This window comes from Callospermophilus lateralis, chromosome X, assembly GCF_048772815.1.
Source record: "Callospermophilus lateralis isolate mCalLat2 chromosome X, mCalLat2.hap1, whole genome shotgun sequence".
Classification (NCBI taxonomy): domain Eukaryota; kingdom Metazoa; phylum Chordata; class Mammalia; order Rodentia; family Sciuridae; genus Callospermophilus; species Callospermophilus lateralis.
Window position 1 is genome coordinate 39,205,522 of NC_135325.1, and position 20,068 is coordinate 39,225,589.

General features: G+C 48.5%; 1 protein-coding gene across 2 annotated transcripts in view; it reads right to left on the reverse strand.

Annotated features, from left to right (window-relative positions):
• The window catches only part of Fgd1 (FYVE, RhoGEF and PH domain containing 1), a 41,983-nt gene extending 22,269 nt beyond the window's left edge, over positions 1-19,714 (reverse strand). Inside the window, exons 1-4 of one of the 2 annotated variants that reach the window (XM_077107273.1) lie at positions 19,269-19,714; positions 1,088-1,261; positions 577-754; positions 19-505 (exon numbers count right to left, since the gene is read on the reverse strand). In XM_077107273.1, the coding sequence (XP_076963388.1) occupies positions 19-505; positions 577-754; positions 1,088-1,261; positions 19,269-19,575 (1,146 nt within the window). In that variant the 5' untranslated portion in view covers positions 19,576-19,714. The remainder of the gene's footprint in view (positions 1-18; positions 506-576; positions 755-1,087; positions 1,262-19,268) is intronic. The other variant, XM_077107274.1, reaches the window with a different exon arrangement.
• Positions 19,715-20,068: the final 354 nt, after the last annotated feature.

Genomic DNA, 20,068 nt, shown 5'->3' on the forward strand with positions numbered 1-20,068 from the left:
GTGAACACAGATCAGTACCTCCACAGACTCCTGTCTCTCCATTGGAGGCACTGGAATTTCTCTGTCCTTCTCCTCATCCTCTTCTTCATCATCCTCTTCTTCCAGGTCACTGTCAACCTCCTGGGAGCCAGGCCGGTGGGGGTCGGCCAAAGCAACAGGCATACTGGCCAGGGCAGGGGGCCCAGGACAGAGGCTGTGGCTGGGAGGCCCATCATCACTGACAAAGCATGTCTCTTCACTGTTGGATGGCGAGCTGATGCTGTCAATGCCGCTGTCACGGTTAGGTACCTTCTCACCATCCCGAGGCCCAGGAGCCAGCAGGAACAGGCAGCGGGAGGCCTCACCCTCAGGGAGCTGGGACACTGGTGGTTGCGGGGGTGGCTGTGGCAACATGGCTGGCTCTGGGGGACCTGGACAGGGGCCAGGGGCTGGCCTATCCGAGGCGACAATCACAGGTTCTCTGAGGTTGGTGGTGGACACATATGGAAGCAGGGTATGAGGTTGACTGAGAAGCCTTTCCTAAAACCATCCCTTCCTATCCCAATCCATCCCCCACAAGGTCCTAGAGGTACTTACCTTTCAAACTTCTCAATCAGTGAGGATACTGCTGCAGAACTGGGGCTGGCCTCTGCCCTGGGGGCCAGACCCTTGGCCACTCGGGGGTCCGCAGGTAGTGGGCGGGATGGCGGAGGAGGGATAGGCTCAGGTTGGGGGGGCATCCGGGGCATCTGCAGGTAGCTGGGCTTTGGGGGGACTAGAGAGGTTGAGGAAGAGAAGAGATACCTCAATGACCTGGGTTTAGGGGTGGCTATATGACCAGGCTACATCCCTCTCTACAAACCCCAGTTTGTGGGATTTTTTTTTGTTTTATTTTGTCTTTGTTTGAGGTAGGCACAGAGCAGGCCTGAGGTGAGATCCCAGTGCACATTCACCCCAGGCCACAATCCTCTGCCTGCTGGGTAGGTAGCACTCTCTCTGAGACCACAAGGCCTCTTGTTCTAACAAGCCCTCTCCTCTGACACTGGTTAACTTCTGTCCTCTATTCCCTCCCCTGGGCCATTTTTCAGCTCTTTCTGGAAGCACTTACCCTGTGGCTTTGGGCCTGGTGCCCGCTTCAGTGGTGAAGGACGCTGGCTAGGGGTTTCAGTGGGGGGGCCTGGATCTGAGCGAAGCCGCTGGGGGCCTTCTGGATGAGGCTCAAGGCTCTGGCCAGGGTCAAGGGACAAGCTTTTAACCAGGATCCGGTTTCCCTGGTGCAGCCCTGCAGAAAGGGAGAAACTGGATGTGAAGCAACTAACTTTACTCTAAAGGGGAGTTCCATGTCTTAGCAGGTATCTCGGGTATTGGGTTTCATGGAGCCCCTTTTATGGCCACAATGCACTGCTGGGAAACCCCTACCCCAGCCCTCAGATGTGAAGCCAGGCCTAGGGCTTGGGCTGATTGTTTTCATCAACAGATAAGAGTTCTCTGTGATTAGTGCATTGATTTCATGTATATCAGTGGGCATTACTATTAGGGAGTTTAATCAGGCTGGGGATGGGAATGAGCACCCTAAAGTTTGTATATTTGTAGCATTTGTTTATACAGTTACAGTGGGTATGCTTGGCATAAACCATTTTCTATCTTTTTTTTTTTTTTTTTTGTACTGGGGATTAAACCCAAGGGTGTTTTATTACTAAGCTACATCTTCAGCCTTTTTTAAATTTTTTTGAGATAGAGCCAGGCATGGTGGCATATGCCTATAATTCCAGTGGCTCTGGAGGCTGAGGCAGGAGGATTTCAAGTTCAAAGCCAGTCTCAGCAATTTAGCAAGGGCCTAAGAAACGTGGTGAGACTCTGTCTCAGAATGAAATGTAAAAAGGACTGGAGATGTTGCTCAGCGGTTGAGTGCCCCTGGGTTCAATCCCCAGTACAAAAAAAAAAAAAAAAAAAAGAAAGAAAGAAAAGAAACATAAACATCTTGGGATTTGGGGACAGGGTCTTGCTAAATTATTGAGGGTCTCACTAAATTGCTGGTTAATTTCACCAAGATTACAGGTATGTCACCATTCCTGGCTTCAACCTGTTTTTTTAAGGCTATGAGAATATTTGAACTTTTTTGTCTACAATTTTGTACAGCTGAGTGAGCTTAAAAATGATGAAACTGTGTTTCATGAGCAAAAATTTTGCTTCTTAAAACCCCAGTAACTCCGGAGGCTGAGGCAGGAAGCCAGACTTGGCAATTTAGTGAGACCCTATCCCAAAACAAAATATAAAAAGGACTGGGAATGTAGCTTACTGTTAAAGTGCCCCTGGGTTCAATCCCTAGCACTGAAAACACCTCTAACAACAACAAAAAAAAACAGTGTCTCACCAATCTGTGTTAGTCTCGTCTACTTTCACATCAACACATACCCACACATATGCCACCCCTGACACACACATCCAGAATTCTGAGTTCAGGTCACCAGAATGAGTTTAAAAGAGCAAGCAGCAAATTCAGAAAAACAGGAAGTCTTTTTGTATTGTCCCTCCTCCCTTAGTTTAGGGCCTCCTAAACCCACCTGTTTGGGGCCTTGGAGATGATGGTGACACTTACAAGAGAAATTTCAGTCTGGAAGGCAGTGAAGGGTCTCTTAGGGTTGACACGCGGTCTTGACTGGGGAGGGGGCCGTAGGAATGGCTCAGATTACAGAGAAGTCAGGTGGGGCCAGAGAGAAGGGGATAAAGCTTGGATGACAGGCTGAGGAGTTGAACATCTATCCTGTGGCAGAAGGGAGCCATAAAAGGTGCTTGTGTAGGGAAAGACGCAGGAAAGCAGGTGTGAGGACAAGAGAGTGAACAGTAGTTCAGAGCTTCTAGAGCTACCAGTGGCACACATTGCCAGTTATGTTGTGCCACAGTTACTTGGACTCTCACAGCCACAAAAGATCTGTTAACCTGTGTGACAGTCTCATCAACGACCAGTCATAAATGGTTCCACTCTGTCACAAAAGCGCATGGTGTTATTTATAGTTTTACACAACTGTAAGGCCACATAAATTCAAACATCCAAACACAGGTCATTACACTCCTGAAAGTCTGTCTGGTCATATGCAGTTACAAAGACCTGAAGTTATGATCTCACATATGATCACACAGGATCATGGTATCATATTTACCTGCAAACATGGTCTACACAGTTACAAAGATACTCACATAATGGCCAATCTACCATCTCATGATAATCACCTAACCACATACCATCATATACCTTATTATACATCCTTCAAACATGATTCCATTGAATCATAAAGATACACAGTGTCATTTAACTCTATCTCAATTTACAGAATCATGGAGTTGATATACATTATAATGTACCTCCACACATCTGCAAACATGGTTAAACTTAAAGACTAGCCATGTGGGGTCAATTATACCAGGCCAGACACAACCTCACACAATGACAACTACTTACTCAGATACATGAACACAGAATCACAGACATAACATAATTTACTATGTCACACTCATGAAACAAACATAAGGGTCTTAGCCCTGGGATACACACAGACATAAGACACTTGCCTCCTCCTGGTAAACAATCACAGTGTCATTTGCTGCCTCCACTACAAAAAGATATAGCAGTGGCACACAGAGATATCCATATCCTCCCTTACAAGGTCATAAAGGCAGAGTTTTAGGGGATTTTTAAGTCTCTGAGTCTTGGAAGGAAAGACTATTCAACTCACAGGATTCCAGAACCTTCCTTGTGCCCCTGACCCCACCCAGGCTATACCTGGGCCAGGTAGGCCCCAGGAGACTCGGGCCAGGGGCCCTTTCTAGCTGAGAGAACATGATGTCCCAGGCCAAGCACTCCCCCCGCCACCCCGTACCTTGCTTTGGGTACAGTTTCCTCACTTCCTTGCCCACTTAAGCAGGTAGGGCCTGGCCAGGACTGAGGAGGTGCTCCTCTCAGCTTAGCTGGGCTGCTTACCCTGCCCTGCTCAGCACATCCTGGCTGATCCTGCCCTGCCCTCCCCCTGGGCGTGGGGTTGAGGAGGATGAATCACCTGGATGGAGGCACAGGCGGAGACACAGTTGGAAAGACACTTGTTCAGAGAAAGTGAGACACAAGAGAGTAGCTGACATGGTCAAAGATCAAGTGAACAAATGTAGACACCTCCTCTTCCAGAAATACACACAAGTGCTAAGACCCCAGGAGCTCCTTGTATGCCTCCCTAGGCCTGTGGAACCCACAAATCCTTTCTCCATACCCCAACCCAAGCGTGCCTCTCTAAGAAAGCCCTCCCCACCTGGTCTGTAGCAGGGCAGCAGGTCTCCTGTGGGGCTGTTCCACTGCTATTCTTCATGGTGTGGTGACCCTCTGCTCTTCCTCACCTATCTCACCCTGGAGTCCACACATGGCCCTGTCTCTCTATTCTCTCTGCCTTCTTGCAGGCAGCCCTACAGAACAGTAGGCTGAATCCCAGGTGAGTGGGGCAGGGATTCTCAGCTCAGTTTCTAACGTGGGGATGAAAGCAGACAGAGAGGCAGTGACTACCCCCAGGTCACACAGCAAGTCAATGTCAGACTTTTAGGCAGGCTGATTCTGGACTGGGCTCTTAACCCTGCTTTCTAAGGGGAAGCTGGAAAAGTGGGGAACCAGGAGGGACAGGGTGGATTCCAGGGATTTAAAGTCACAAATCATAGTGTGGTTAATAAGAGGGACAACCACAACTCTGCCTATAGGGAAAAACTATATGGTTCAAGTTTAGTGGTATAGGTCTGACTAAGAACCAGGCTAGGTTCCACCAAGGGGAAAAAGGTTTGAGATCCCTCCATTTCCTATTTCAGTATTCCCTTTCTCTTCTTTACCTACACTCCCAATTTCCCTCCTGTTTTCAGTGGATCCCTTGGCCCCAGGGCTTGCTCCCTCTTGGTGGTTGGCTGCATTTTTAATAATATAGCTTGGTCTTATGACTTATCTACACAAAAACCTTCCATAACTTCCTAATACCCAAATAAAAACAGAAACTACTCAGCTAGGTCTCTGCAGCACCTTATAACACTACTGAATTATCTGATTTCCCCTACAAATATTTCTGAGCCTGGTCCACTGTATGCTGATAGATAAGAAAATCCCACTCCTGCTCTCAGGGAGCTTCCAGGGTAGGATGCCCCCTTCCCCTTTCTAGAAACCACAGGCCTTCCCACTGACTCACCTAATCAGCACCAAGCTAGGTCCTACATTAATTTTTTCCAGCCCACTTTTTCTTTATACTAGGGATTAAACTCAGGGCTATTCTGCCATTGATACATTCCCAATCCTTTCATTTTTTTTCTTTAATTAAAAAAAAAATTAATTGTAGGTGGACACAATACCTTTATTTTATTTATTTATTTTTATGTGGTGCTGAGGATTGAACCTAGTGCCTCACACATGCTAGTTAAGCGTTCTACCACTGAGCTATAACCCCAGCACCCAATCCTTTAACTTGTATTCAAATTTTGAAATGGTCTCATTAAGTCACTGAGGTTCTTCTTACTAAATTGCTGAGGCTGCCCTTGAACTTGTGATCCTACTCCTTCAGCTTCCTGAGTTGCTGAGATTACAAGAATATAAATGGCCCATTTTAAATGGTTGATAATCCACAACATTCTCACACATATAAATCCATACCCCTGACAAGATCCTCTACCAGCACTGCCCTTTTACCCCTGGGTTTACCAGAGTTCTCATTGCCCAACAGAGCAAGGGACACAAAGGAGGCCTCCTCATACCCATAAAGACACACCACCAAGTCCTACAACAATATAGTGACACATCTACTGTACACAGTCCTCAAAGACCCAGAGAGAACCACAAAGCCATTCCATATACTCATATACAACATGCAAAGTGCACATACACAACCACCACTACCACTTGGACATCTCTTGGCACTGACAGGAAGCACATCCTGGGCACCCCAAGAGCACCTGGGTTCTTCTCAGCCCTGCTGTGGGTGTGGAGGTGGGTGTACATCTTGCTCCGCCTTCACCCCTCTTGACTCTCAGCATGCTGGAAGGGCAATTGTTTTTTGCAGGCTGGGTGTAGAACACAGGGCTTTGCATGCTAGGTAAGTGCTCTACCACTGATCTACACCCCCAGCCCAAGTTAGGGAAATCTTGACCGTTACCTTCAGGGAGCTCCCAATCATAAAGACAAGAGACTCTCATTCAGGAAAAGTTAAGTAGTGGCTCAGAAAGTGCAAGGGGGTTAGCCTGTTGGGATTGGGGAGCTCAGGAGAGGGAGAGGACAGGAAAAAGATAGCCAGATAAAATACATGACACCCAGTAAAATTCGAATTTCACATGAATGACAAATAGATGTTTTAGTATAAGCATGCCTTATGCATACTTATACTAAAATATTATGCTACACAGGTTGAGCATCCCTTATCTGAAATGCTTCAGACCAGAATTTTTCAGATTGTTTCAGATTTTGGAATTTGTTATGTTTTGTTTTGGATTGGGGACTATTTGCATAGAGTTTACCAGTTGAACATCCCATGAAATTCCAACACCACCATTTACTAGCTAAGTGGCTCTCGGTCCCCATCTTTCTGAGTCTTGGTTCCATGTCTGGAAAAGAAGATAATAATAGCAGCTTCCTGGTTTGCTTCTGAAATTTCCAGAAAGAAGGGAAAGTGAAGTAAGGTTCAGTTCCAGTGGGTGTGGGCCAAAGAGAGGAGTCCTTGCTCTTGAATTCAGCTAGAAGCTGAACCCAGCACAAAACTACTGATACATTGAGAAATGCAAGTAAACCCAGCCAGAGATGGACACAGAATCCAGCCCTCTTCACCACAAGAGCTCCGTAGATCAGGGCAGTATTCCTATTAGAGGTGAAAAGACAATGGTGCCCTGTCTCCTCCATTCAAACACAATTCAAAATACAAACCACACAAAAGTGTAAAATATGTGTCAAGAATTGCATCTGAGTTTCAAATTTTCCCATGACAATTTATTATTGTTGAAATAGCAAAATCATTCCAAAAATTGTTTCTGATTGCTGTATGCCCCTGCTTGGCAGGTGCCCTGAGCACATGCTTCTGGGTTTACTGGCAGAGGAGGTCCAGCTTCTAGCTAAGCTTGAGGACAAGGACTCCTCTTTTGGCCCATTCCCACTGGAACCAGACCCTACTTTTCCTTCACCTCTTTCTGGGAATTTCAGCTGCCAGTTTCCCTTCTTCCCTGGCCAGCAGTATCCCCTCTCTCTTCTCCCAGCTGTAGCCTTGGCTTAATTTCAAGATAGCTCTTAGGGCCCCAAGACTGGACATTGGCCATTAACTCCCTGGTGACCTGGGGCAAGGGGCTGCATAGCTTGAACTCCCAATGTCCCCATTTGTAAAACTGGGACAATATGTGTGTGCTTTTTGTTGTGAGGAATCTGTGAGATGTTAGGTGGGCAGAAGCTGACCCTAGCATTCAGGCCTTTTCACAGCTGATGTAAACTTCTCCCAACAGCCTTCAAATCTTTGCCTTTCCTGGCTGAGAGGTAGGCCCCAGGGACAGTTGGAATTCCTGGGGTGGGGTTGGGGTGGAGAAAGGGAACAGAGGGAGTGGAGAAGAAAGAACAACAGCAAAAAGGAAAATGCCTTTTGAGAAGCCAGCTCTGTGGGGGGGGAGTCCCACAGCTTGAGAGAAAAAGCAAGGGATGAAGGCAAAACTGCCCCACCTCTTCCTGCCTACCCCTTGAATATGAGCTCCAGCTCAGCTGCCCCAATTCACCTTCAAGGCCAGACTGTACACAGGACTTGCTTGGCCTGGCAGATGTTCTTTCTGGAAGTCCAAACACAAAGCTCTGTCAAGTGTGAAATGTGCAGGAGGAGATGTTTACAGGAACCCTGTGGGTAGTCCAGAGGTTCCTTCCCTTAAGTCCACTAGTCTTCTGAACATAAAGGACTCAGCAGAAAAATGGGGGCACTTTCTGCAGAATGAAGACATTGTGTTTGTGTGTGTGTGTGTGTGTGTGTGTGTGTGTGTGTATTATTAAGGACTGAACCCAGGAGCACTTAATCATTGAGTCACATTCCCAGCCCTTTTTTTCTTAAAAAACATCTTTATTTTTATTTGTTTATTTTTATGTGGTACTGAGGATGGAACCCAGGGCCTCACACATGTAAGGCAAGCACTCTATGACTGAACTACAACTCCAGCCCATTCCCAGCCCTTTTTAAAAAAAATTTCAAGATAGGATCTTGCTAATTTGCAGAGGGCCTCAATGAGTTGCTGAGTCTGGCCTTGAACTTGTGATCTTCCTGCCTCAGCCTCCTCAGCTGCTGAGATTACAGGCATGCACCACTGTGCCTGACTGTGAAGATACTTTTGAGAGCCTACCTGGCATGCGTGAAGCACTGAGTTCGATTCTCAGCACTACATAGAAAAAATGAATAAATAAAATAAAGATATTGTGTCCATCTACAACTAAAAATATTTTTTTAAAAAAAGAGTATATCCTCCATACCCTCCTGAAAAATGGAGAAGCTTTCTATAAAATAGAAGTCTCTGATGAAAAAGCCCTTTCTCAAGGGAAAAGGAAGAAGTTTCTGTAAAATGAAAGAGCTTCCTTCAAAGTGCAGGGACATTCTGTAAAATGAGGCAAGTTCTATAGAAACTCTTTTGTAAAATGTATGACCTACCAGTAATTGAATGACTCTGACAAAATAGAAGCTTTATATGAAAAATGGAGGAATGCTTATTTAGTAAAGTGTGGTCCCTTCTGTAAAGTGTAGGACCTTTCTGTAAAGCATGGACCCTTATGTAAAGGGAGAACCTTTCTGTGGAATGGGATAGTAAAGAGCAATAGGGGATGGTATGAATTGTGGTAAAGTGAAGAGCACATCCTCACCTAAAGTAGGGACAGCAGCTCCTCCCCTCCAATCTGTTTTTACCTTGTAGGACTAGGGCCATGTACTGCCAAATCTTGCAATATTTCAAGAGAATCCAGAAATCCAGATTTTTGTATGAAATTGCATTTTAAAAACAGTGAACAGGTCAAATAAACCTTGGGATCCAATTCAACTTTTAGATCATCACTTTAAAATCTGAGTCAAGTTATTTCATTTCTGCTGTTCAGCTTTTGCCCTACAAGGCATGCTCTGGTTTTAGGGAGGAGGCTTGGTGTTCGACTGTTCCACCTCCTGGAAGTACCTGGTCTCTGTTGGGCCTGAGGAGGCCCAGGAAGTTGGCCTATGCAATACTTTTCAGGAGTTCATCAAATTAGAATCTGCTTTTTTTTTTTTTCTATCTGGCTCTGTTCACCTTCTGCCCTGCACAGGATGCCTAAAGAAAAGAGCAGGGGATTCTAAGAAAATTCTGAATTCTCTGGAACTCAAGCTGTTAATTTTCCTTGTGTGGTACTGGCTATTTAACCCAGGAATACTCTGCCACTGAGCTATACCCCCAGTTATTTTTAAATATTTTTAGAGACAGAGTCTCACTAAGTTGTGTTGCCAAGGCTGGCCTTGAACTTTCAATTCTCCTGCCTCAGCCTCCTGAGTCTCTGGGACTACAGGTGTGCACCACAGCAGTCACCTATGCTGATAATATTTTAGTGGGAAATACAAGGTATAGCAATTCAACTGTTTGTTGAACACCTATTCTAGGTCAGGCATTGTCTTGATACTCTCCTGTGTGCCATCCTCCTACTCTGTGAGCTATTAGCTCCATTTTACAGATGAGGAAACTGAGACACAAAGAAACAAAATAAACTGGGTGCCATGATGCATGCTTATAATCCCAGCAACTCCTCCTGAGGCAGGAGGATCACAAATTTGAAGCCAGCCTCAACAATTTAGTGTGTCCCTCAGCAATTTAGTGAGACACTGTCTCAAGGGCTGAGGGTATAGCTCAGTGGTAGAGCACCCCTGGATTAAATCCTCAGCACTAATAAATAAATAAATAGGGCTGGGGATATATCTTAGTGATAGAATGCCCCTGGATTCAATTCACAATACTACAAACAAATAAACAAAACAACTAACCACCAACAGCAACAACCAAAAAAATAAAAAGCAAAATAACCTATTTGAGGATACCCAGCTAAAAGTAACTGAACTGGAGCCATATCCCAAGTGTGTCTATGTCCAGAGTCACAGAGTACATCTTCAGTGAATGTTTGATGACTTGGGAAAGAAATTACATTTAGATGCAGTGGAGAGAAATTTTTATAAAGGAAGTAGTTTTTAGTTGAGCTGTTCAGAATAGGGTGTTTTTTTATATATATATATGGAGATGGACCCACAGACAAGGAAAGAAGAGTGGGCAAAATTATGGATACTTTGGAGGGTGGTATGGTTGAAGTGTGTGTCTAAAGGACAGAGAGCTTTGGTTTACAAGAAGGCTCCAGAGCAGGAAGAAGGGGCAGGGGAGACCAAAAGATGAAGGCAGGCAACATCCCTACCCACTGACCAACCACCACCATCAAGACATAGACCTATATTAGGTGAGGTGGCTTATGCTTGTAATCCCAGGGACTAAGGAGGCTGAGGCAGGAGGATCGCAAGTTCAAAAAAGGCTCAGGAACTTAGCAAGGCACTTAGAAATTCAGCAAGACACTGTCTCTACATAAAATATAAAAATGGGCTGGGGATGTGCTTCTGTGGTTAAACACCCTGGGTTCAATTCCCGGTACTAAAAAAAAAAAAAAAAAGACATAGACCTATAGGGGACACACAGAAACAGACAGACAGACACTAAATATATAGAGACCCATATGCAGAAACATCTAGAAACCTCCACATGTTTAGAGTGAGTTAAGGTGACATGCTATCTGGAACATACAATATATCTAGACCCAAAAACACACATGAAAACATACAGACATACAAAAACAAGAACATTAAGACATAAAGAAGACCCATGGGGACAAACACAGGCGGACAGCCAGGCACATGTGCGTGCGCACGCGCGCGCGCGCGCGCGCGCACACACACACACACACACACACACACAAACATGCACACCACAGTCACATGAGAGCACAAGCAGTCCATCCCTCATCCAGTGGCTTGACTGCTGTGAAGGCCTGGCCACCTCCTCTCTGTTTCTTTGGACCAGAGGCCAGAGAAGGATAGGGGGTGGTAGCTCCACCCCGGGGAGGAGCTGGGGACTTCAGAGGACAGGAAGGGAAGGGAGTGGAACTGCAGCTGGGAGCACTGGGGGCAGTAATTACCCAGTGCTAGGGCTGCCACGCTGGCTGGGATTCCCCTCCCTGGGAGGACAAAGCCACAATGGGATGGTCCCTCTGACCCCTGCCTCGACCCTAGGGACCCCAACACCCACCCATCTCCCTTCCCATGCACCAGCGGCCCAGTCAAATCTGAAAGTTGGAGACATAGAAAGACTATGAGGGAAAAAGACACTTGATAGTGAAAGACACTGGGACAAAGAAAGGAGGGAGAAGACAGGAAAACTAGAGACCCAGATACATACACACACACACACACACACAGAGAGCAAAGGGAGGGGACAAGTCAGAAGGGAGACAGACAAAGAGGTCCACATGGAGCATGGAAGTCAGTGAGGGATGCAGACCCAGAAAAGCAAAGGGTCAAGGAGAAAAAGAGCAGGCCAGGGCCACTTGTTGAACCATACTGCAGTATGCCATGCTGAGGGCTGTGGGCTCTGCCTGTAACATTTAATCCTTAAAACAGCCCTAGGAAGTAGGAATTTCAGCCCCATTTTACAGATGAGAAAACCGAGGTTCAGAGAGGTGAGGTGACTTTCTCAAGGTCACATGAAACTTTCGAAAGAATCAGACCTGGGTCTGAGGGGACTCTCCCTCTTGCCAGCCCATGCCAGAGACACGGGCCTGAAGAAAGGGGATCCTTGAAGACACTCTCCAGAGAGAGAAGCAGTCAGTGACACCGGGAGACTCACCCTAAGAGATGCACAGCAAGAAAAAGACCCATGCCTTCCCTGCCCCCCTCCCTTGCGGCCCCGGGGTGGGGGAGGGGCGGCGTCTACACCTGGAATGCATTAGGTAGGGAGGCCCCGCTCAGGGGAGCCAAAAAAGAAGCTGGAGGGGAAGCAGGGAAGGTGAAGGTGAAGGTGAAGGCGGCAGCGTGGGCGGCGGTGGCGGCGGCGGCGGCGGCAGCAGCAGCAGCAGCGTCCACAGCGGTGGCGGCGGCGCGGGCCTAGCAGGCCCCGGCGGAAAGGCTTCTATGCCAGCTGCAGCTCCCAGGGGCCAGCCCTGCCAGTCCCGCCTTTCCCGCTTTCCACAGGCGCCTTCCCTCCGTGACTTAACCCCTTCCCTTCAGGGGCCACGGGGATGCAGTACAGACAACTAAAAGCCACTGACACCTGGAAGAGCCTGCTGCTCCCTGGAGGCTTCAGCCACACACGTGTGCCCCTCACCCTCCTAACTTTACTCTGGGGCCCACATAGGCACAGCTGATGTCTGTTGGGCGCTCTCACCTAGATATCCTGACTTTGGACTCCTTGGTGCATCCTAAATAAACCACACTGCTAACCCCACTCTAGTCTGCTCCTCCTGCCTTCCCCATCCCAAGAGCAGCACCTCCCTCAACTCACTTCCCCAAGTCCCAAACTGGGTTTTCTCCACCACTCCTGCCTCTCCCTCAAGTCACACATCCAGCAAGTTCCCAAGTTCTGCAGCTGAGGTTCCCTCAGTAGCTGGAGAATCCATACACTGCCCCCCTCCAGCCTCCTAAGTAATTTCCCTTGCATCTGCAGGGCCCTCTTCAAGGCACTCTCTACAACACAGCCAGCTTTTGGAGAACAGAGCCCCTTCAATTCCTTCAGCCTATGAAGAGCTCCCCTTGCCTTCGGGGTGAACTACAAACTCCTGAGCACAGGGACAAGGAAGGCCTAAGCTCATGAACACTTCCCCACCCCCAATCTCCAGCCACAATGGCCTCTTGTCTGTTCCTCGAAAGTGCTCTCTTCTGCCTGGGGCTTGGGCACATGTTGTTCCCGTGGCCTGAACCACTTTTCCACTTCTTCTTACCTCTGGACTGCTATTTATCCCTTCAGGTCTCAACTCAAGAGTCCTCTTTTCCCTGCCTCCTCCCCATGTGTTCCTGCAGCATCCTTGCTTGGAATTGTTTGTAGTGTGCCTTTCCTGATAGAAATGAGCTCCTTGAGAATAAGGATTGTACCTCTCTTGTTGCCCACCCAGCACCCAGCTCAGAACTTAGCATGTGGAAGGCACTCAATGGACACATGTTAAAGAAATGACCTCCTACCCCTTCTTTCTCAATTATTTGCTCACCAAGTATTTATGGTTGACATTATATGCTTAACAAGTGGGAAAAAGCAGGTCTGTGATGTTTTAGATGGAGAAACTAAGGCCTTGAGTGGGGAGAAGAGGCCTAGAGGAACAATGAACCAATAGTAGAGCCAGGAGTACTGAGGTTCCTTCAGCTGCTGCCCTGCAACCTTGTTTCCAGGTGTTTTGGAGGCATGATGCCTTCCAGGTTCAAGGAACTGGACACTAGAGCTCCAAGAGGCTGGATTTCTTGCTCCAAAGATGTCTGCTCTCAAGATGAGGGAACTTAAACCTGAGGGGCTAGCCAATGGCAGATTTCGCTTCCTGCCCTCATTCCAGACAGGTCCTAGTCCCTCCCAGCCAGTGTCTGGCCAGCTCCACATCTGTCTAAGGCATTTAGTTATCTGGCCCCCAGAAACTCATGGCTTGTGTCTGGTGCAATCTTAGCTACTCATCTTCAGGGAGCAGGCAGCCCTACCTGGGCTCTCCCTGAGGTACAGGACCTGAAAGGACTCAGGAGATGATGAGAAACTACATTTGGAAACCTCAATTCTTCTTCCCTTTTTGTTACTGGTATTGAACCCAGGGGTGGCTTACCACTGAGCTACATTCTCAGCCCTTTTTATTTTTTATTTTGAGACAAAGTCTCATTAAGATGTTTAGGGCCTCACTTGTATGCTGAGGCTGGCCTCAGACTTGCAATTCTCCTGCCTCAGCTTCCCTAGACACTGGGATTCCAGCTATAGACCACTGTGCCCAGCTAATTCTTTTAGTTCTGTCTGGGGAAGTCCTTTGTCCAGCTAACCAGAGTCTTTTAATTTTGTTGTGTTTATTTGTAAGGCCCCAGCTGATTAGGAACCAAATCTGGGTCTTTTCCCAGACATCCCTCCCCCTAGAATCTGACCTACTCTTTTCCAAAACACCCCTCAGAGCCCACTAGGACCCCTCCTGTCCTCAGCCTTCTCTTCTCCTTTCAATGAGCAAACCCCCTCTGTGGCCTCTCAGGATTCCCTCAAGAGGGAAAACATTGAGGAAGCCATATGAATTTACTTTACCAGTATTTGGCTTGACTTTCAGGAGTACTTCCTCAGTTCTTTGCAAAAGTCAGCTACCCTGGGTGTATGTGAAATAGGTCTCAGCTCCACATACATTTTAAAAACTGCTCCCCTACAGCTGGGCATGGCGGCACATGCCTGTAATCCCAGCAACTCAGGAGGCTAAAGCAGGAGGATCACAAGTTTGAGACCAGCCTCAGCAACTTAGAGAGGTCATCAGTAACTTAGCAAGATGCTATTTCAAAGTAAAATATAAAAAGGACTAGGGACATTGCTTAGTGGTAAAGTGTTTCTGGGTTCAATCCCCAGCACCCAAAATTAAAAACAAAAACAAAAAAACCCTGCTCCTCCACAAAAAAAGACACATTTGTAGGGCAAACTTTGGGCAGGTAATGAGTGATTCACCTGAACGTGACTCTGCTGCCCTCGCTGTCTTCAAGGATGGGACTGGCCCTCAGAGCCATACATATCTCTCCACGAGACACCATGTGGTCCATGGGATGTGTTGGTGGTGAAAACTCCCAAATATCTCTGGCCCAGACCATCATGAGATTTTGAATCCATCTTCACTTTGATGTGCCCACCAGGCCTCTCAATCTCACCATGTCTCAAATACAACTCACTATTTTCCCCTAAATCTGCTCCTTCTCTTGCATGTACATGGCCCCACCATCATTCATCAAGTCTGTGGGTTGGTCTCAGAAAACAATCCTGAGCCACCCTGGCCTTTCCCCTCTTCTGCAGCCTCTACATCTAAGTGATTATCAAGGCTTGTCCATGTTAGCATCTGAATGTTTCTCAGATCATACTTTCCCTACCTGCTGTTACTCTAATGAGAACTACCATCACCTCTCTCTGAAACGACTGCAATACCCACCTGCCTGTCTCCCTGCTTGTACCCTTTTCATCCATTCTCCATGTACACTTATGGGGAGCTTCAAACACCCATATCTGAGCACATCATTCTCCCATTAATAAACATTTCAGTGACTACTGACTGCACTCAGGAGAAAGCCCCCTTACCAAACTTATCCCTCTACTCTTCCCAATACCAGCCCCACTCAGTACCCCATGTCTTGGTGTTTTTGCTCTCACCAAACCTCCTGCATAAATTGTCCTCCATGTTCCTCTCTAGATCTATAATTCTTGACACCTCTCTAGGACCTTTCCCTTGGGCCAGGCCCTGTGCTGGGCACTACTGATATCAAGATTTCATCTCCCCAGAGTACCAGAACTACAACTCCCTTTTAATTGGAAACTGCCAAATGACAGCTGTTCACAAGAGCTGGGGTTAGAGGTAAACTGAGGTAACCAGTGTTTGTGTGTATGTGGGTGAGGGATTGATTCACTCCCTTTATCTTAGATCCCATGTCTCCCTTCTGGGCTGAGAGTAAACTGTGGGAGTTCCATATAAGGCCCTGGGGGGGGGCAATGAATTCTCCTGGCCATAAGGATGCTGACTCACTGTAGGACCATGGCTAAATCACTGCCTCTCTAAGCTTCCACTGCCTCAACTGGAAATTGGGCTTGGCTAGTGGTTTCCAACTCTAGGCCATGCATCATAATCACCTGAGAACGTTTTAAAACTTGATCCCTGGGTTCCAACCCCAAGACTCTGGAACTCTGAGTTTGAGTCTGGGAATAGCTTTTATTTCTTTTTATGATAAACAAGGGACTCTGATGCTCACTCAGTTTGGGAGGCCCAGAACCAGACAGTGTCTAGGGTCTTTCCCAGTTCCACTATTTTTTCAGTGGTAGGGATGGAACCAAGACCTCACACATGCTAGGCAAGTACTCTACAACTGCATTATACACTTAGACCCTCCCCAGACTCCAAATCAGAAAGATCCAGCCTTTCCCTGCTATCTCTCAAATTGGCTGTTTCCCCTACTACCCGCAAAAAGGCTCTAACAATACATGCAACTCTTTTGAGCTAGGTCAGGCCCTGAGTTCCTCCAAACCTCCAGTATTTGGAAGAACATTCTAGACATCAACCATGGGAAAAAGGATAGGATTCTCTTAAATCCCTATGAGCAAAACTGTACCCTTCCCAACCCTCTCAAAACCCCTGTGGCAACTCACTGGGTTATCCCAGTGACCCAATTGAAGCCTTAAGTTTTATCAACCTGGAAAATGGGTATAATAACTGTCCCTTCCTTCACCAGGAATCAGATAGGACAGCTAAAAGAGAAAGGACTTGGAAGCAATTCAAGGCTTTTCATACAGATAAGATATAATCATTATTTTTAAAAGCCTCCCCCCCCCTAGGCCTAGGCCACTGGGCCCTAAGGATGGTGATTCAATAAGGCCTCAGCAGTGTAAGGGAGGCAGTCAGCAGGCACACTGAAATCTTAACATGTGGATTAAAATGTTTCAACCCTTTAATTGAAGTTCAGGAAACCCTCTCTCCCCCTCTTACACACACACACACCCTACAACCACCAACCCTGCCCTCTTTGGGCCAATTATAGGCTAGTCCGGTAGAGAGAGAAGCAAGTCACTTGTGCCTACCCCTGGGCTGGCTGGGCAGTGGGGGAGGCGGGCCTCTCACAACCCATGCTACTGTGAATCACATGGCCCAGCACCCGCCTTGCCAGTGCTTGAGTAATTCCTCCGCCTCCTCTTCAAAAGGTTTTCCTCTCTTCTTATTATTTTCTTGTTTTTTAAACTCCTGGTTACTGAGGGTTTAAACCATGCTGCAAGCTTTGCAACCAGTACCTCACAGACTCCTCATGGTATTCTCTAGACAAGGCAATTGAGGCTCAGAAAAGAGAAGTCAGTCACCTGGGGTCACACAGTGAGTCAGTTATGAATGTTTGGATGGGATACCCTTCTTATGCCCAATCCTCACTTAAAAAATAAATAAATAAACACCCACCATGCAATTACAGAGGCAGATACTTCACTTGGATAAAAGATCTTGGGAATGCTGTGCTGCTTTTGTGGCAAGGGGGGGGGGGATTTGGAAAAATCAGACAGGTCAAGGACCAGGGGTCTAGATGCTCCCAGCTACTAACTCTCAGACCAAGAGTATATGGAGGGCAGGAAGTCAGGGTCCTTCTCTTAAGCTATAGTTATGAGGACTTATGTGCTCGTTCAGGCATTTGTTCAACAAAGATTTATTGAGCACTTTCTGTGTGCCGGGCACTATGCTAGTCACCGGGGATACAATAGTGAACAACACAGACACAATCCCCTTGCCCTCATGGAGCTCACATTCTAGTGGAGGAAGATGGGCAATAAACAAGTAGACCACACAATAAGGTGATTTCAGATTGTATTAAGTGCAAGGATGGGAAGCATACTGGCAGCTGTGATAGAGACTCACAAGTGGTCCTACCTAAAGTGGTTAGGAAAGGTGTCTTGGAGGAGGTGACATCTGAGCTGAGGCCCAAAAGATGAGGAGCAAACTAGGTGGAGGACTAGGGGAAGAGCTAGCTACAAGGCAGAAGGCAAAGCAAATGCAAAGGCCCTAAGTAGGGTGGGAGTGCTCGTGGGTGTTTTGGGATCTGAAAGAAGAAGCTACATTAAAGTATGAGTAGCCCCCTCCACACAGCATCTGTCAAGGGGAGCTTGGAAAACCAGCAGAAGCAACAAGCAGGGTAGGGTGTTAAGGGCCTGTTGTCAGACTGGCTATCTCCAGTCCACAAGGAGGGAGTTCCCTGAAATCTCCCAGAGGGTCCATGACTAGCCCAAGGTCATGACAGCCCAAGGGGCTCATTCATTCATTGTTTTATGCTTCACTAGTGCTACCTGGTTCTGGCTACCATCCCAAAGACCTGTGGAGCCAGATGTGAGTCCTGAAAGCCCTCAGGCTCAACAACTCCTTTAGTCTCAGTGGAAGGCAGAGCAGATGTACACTGCTCTTTCTCCATGGCTCCTGAGCTTAGGCCTAATGAGAATGTCCCCATATGGAGGAGGCCTGCTGGGCTCCTCAGACACTTAAGGCTGTGCAGTTTACAGGCCTCTTCAGGCAGTAGTCTGTGGCCCCAGCCTGACCTAGAGCTGCTCCACCTCTGCAAATCTGAGCTACCATTCTGATTTATCCCCACAAACAACCTCATGGCCCACAGCTCTCCAGCTCTGCTACAACTGGTTTCTGCCCTTCTGACCTTTCTGCTGTCTCCCTCTACCCACTTCTCAAGCCCTTCTCCTCCAGTCTGACCCCCAAGACCCACATCTTCACCTTTCTCTCTCATCAGCACCTTCTGCTCCTCCCTTCCCTTGTCCTCCTACCACACACACCTGGCACAACCCCAACCTTGGATCAATCCACCCGTCCCTCTTTTTTTTTTTTCCACTCATACTCCAGGCCTGCCGAATAGTACAGGAGAAAATCACATAAGCAGAAGGCTTGGCATTACTTTCATGGTCTCCAGCCTGAGTTTGGGATAGTGGAAAGACCATAGACTTTGGACTCAGATCTGGTTTTGAATTCAGATTCCATAGTGGCTGTGCGACCTTGGGCAAATTATTTAACTTCTCTGAGTCTCAGTTCCCTCCCTTCCAACAAAATGGGGCTAACATATGTACTTAACAGAGGGCTCCTGAAGGTGAAATGAGAACCTATGTTAAGCACCCAGTTCCGTGCCTTGCACAATGTAGGCACTTGGCTAATGGGAGACTCCTTTACTCCCATTCCCCCAACTAAACTCCCCCAACCAATCCCCACTTCTGTCTTGCAATACTGTCTCTGTTTCTTGAAGTGCTTCCTCTCCCATTAGCCTCAACAGATAGAAGAGAAAGGGGTCGGCAGGGTTGATGGGCACCAGGGACAGAAAGAAGAGTCAGGGAACAGAGGTTGAAAGGACTGGACAGGAGGTGGAGGGATAAGGGGAGGGAATTGGGGTTGAGGGGACCCAAGGGGCCAGGGTGAGCGGGCAGCCCTGAGGTGGGGCTTGGAGAGCCCAAGAACAAGAACCCGCTCCCAGTACCAGGCCTTTGGCCCGAGCTCCCATGCCTTCTCGATCACTCACCAGGCCGAGGCTGCGAGCCCTCCAGGTGGTAGGAGAAGCGCAGGGCCCGGTGGTGCTGTGGACTGGGGCCGCAGGGCAAGACCCGGGGCCCTGGAGCAGGACCCAGGTTGGTGTCCGAGGGTCCGGCAAACTGGGGATCCAGGGGGCCGCCAAGAGTCGAGCCTGAGCCTCTGCGCACGGGTAGTCCGGGCTCCGAGGTTCCAGGGTCCGAGTCGGCACAGGCCAATGGAGCTGCGCCTGGGGGATTCGTGGCCGGGTGTTGGGGATCCGAAGGCCCGGCGCCCCCCGGGACTCGGTGGCCATGCATGGTCCGGGCCTGGGCGCGGGGCCCGGGCTCCCCGCTTGGCTCCAGCTCCTGGGGCGGAGGCGCGGGCGGAGGAGGCCCGGCGCCCGGCGGAGCAGCGGCCTCAGGCTCGGGGGGCGGGGCTGCGGGCTCAACCCCACTGCGGAGACTGGAGCCCCCGGCCCGGGCCGGGGCCAGCAGCTGTGGCAGCGGTGGCAGTAGCAGCAGCAGCCGCGGCCACCGCCGCTGCCGTGCCAGGCATCGCCGGCCCTGGCCCCAAGCGGGGAGTGGGCTCCGCGGGGCTGGGGGCCCGCTGGGAAGCACTGTCTATGCGGCTGCGGCTGGGCAAGGGTCGGAGGGCTGCACTCGGCGCGGGCTCTCCACTGGACTGCGAGCCACTTCCGTGGCCCCGGGGCGAGCGGCCAGTCGGATCAGAGTGCGGGGTCTCTTCTTTCTCCTCAAATGGGAATCGATCTGGGCTCTCTTGGCTGGTCGGAAAGGGTTCTTCCTCCCGCCG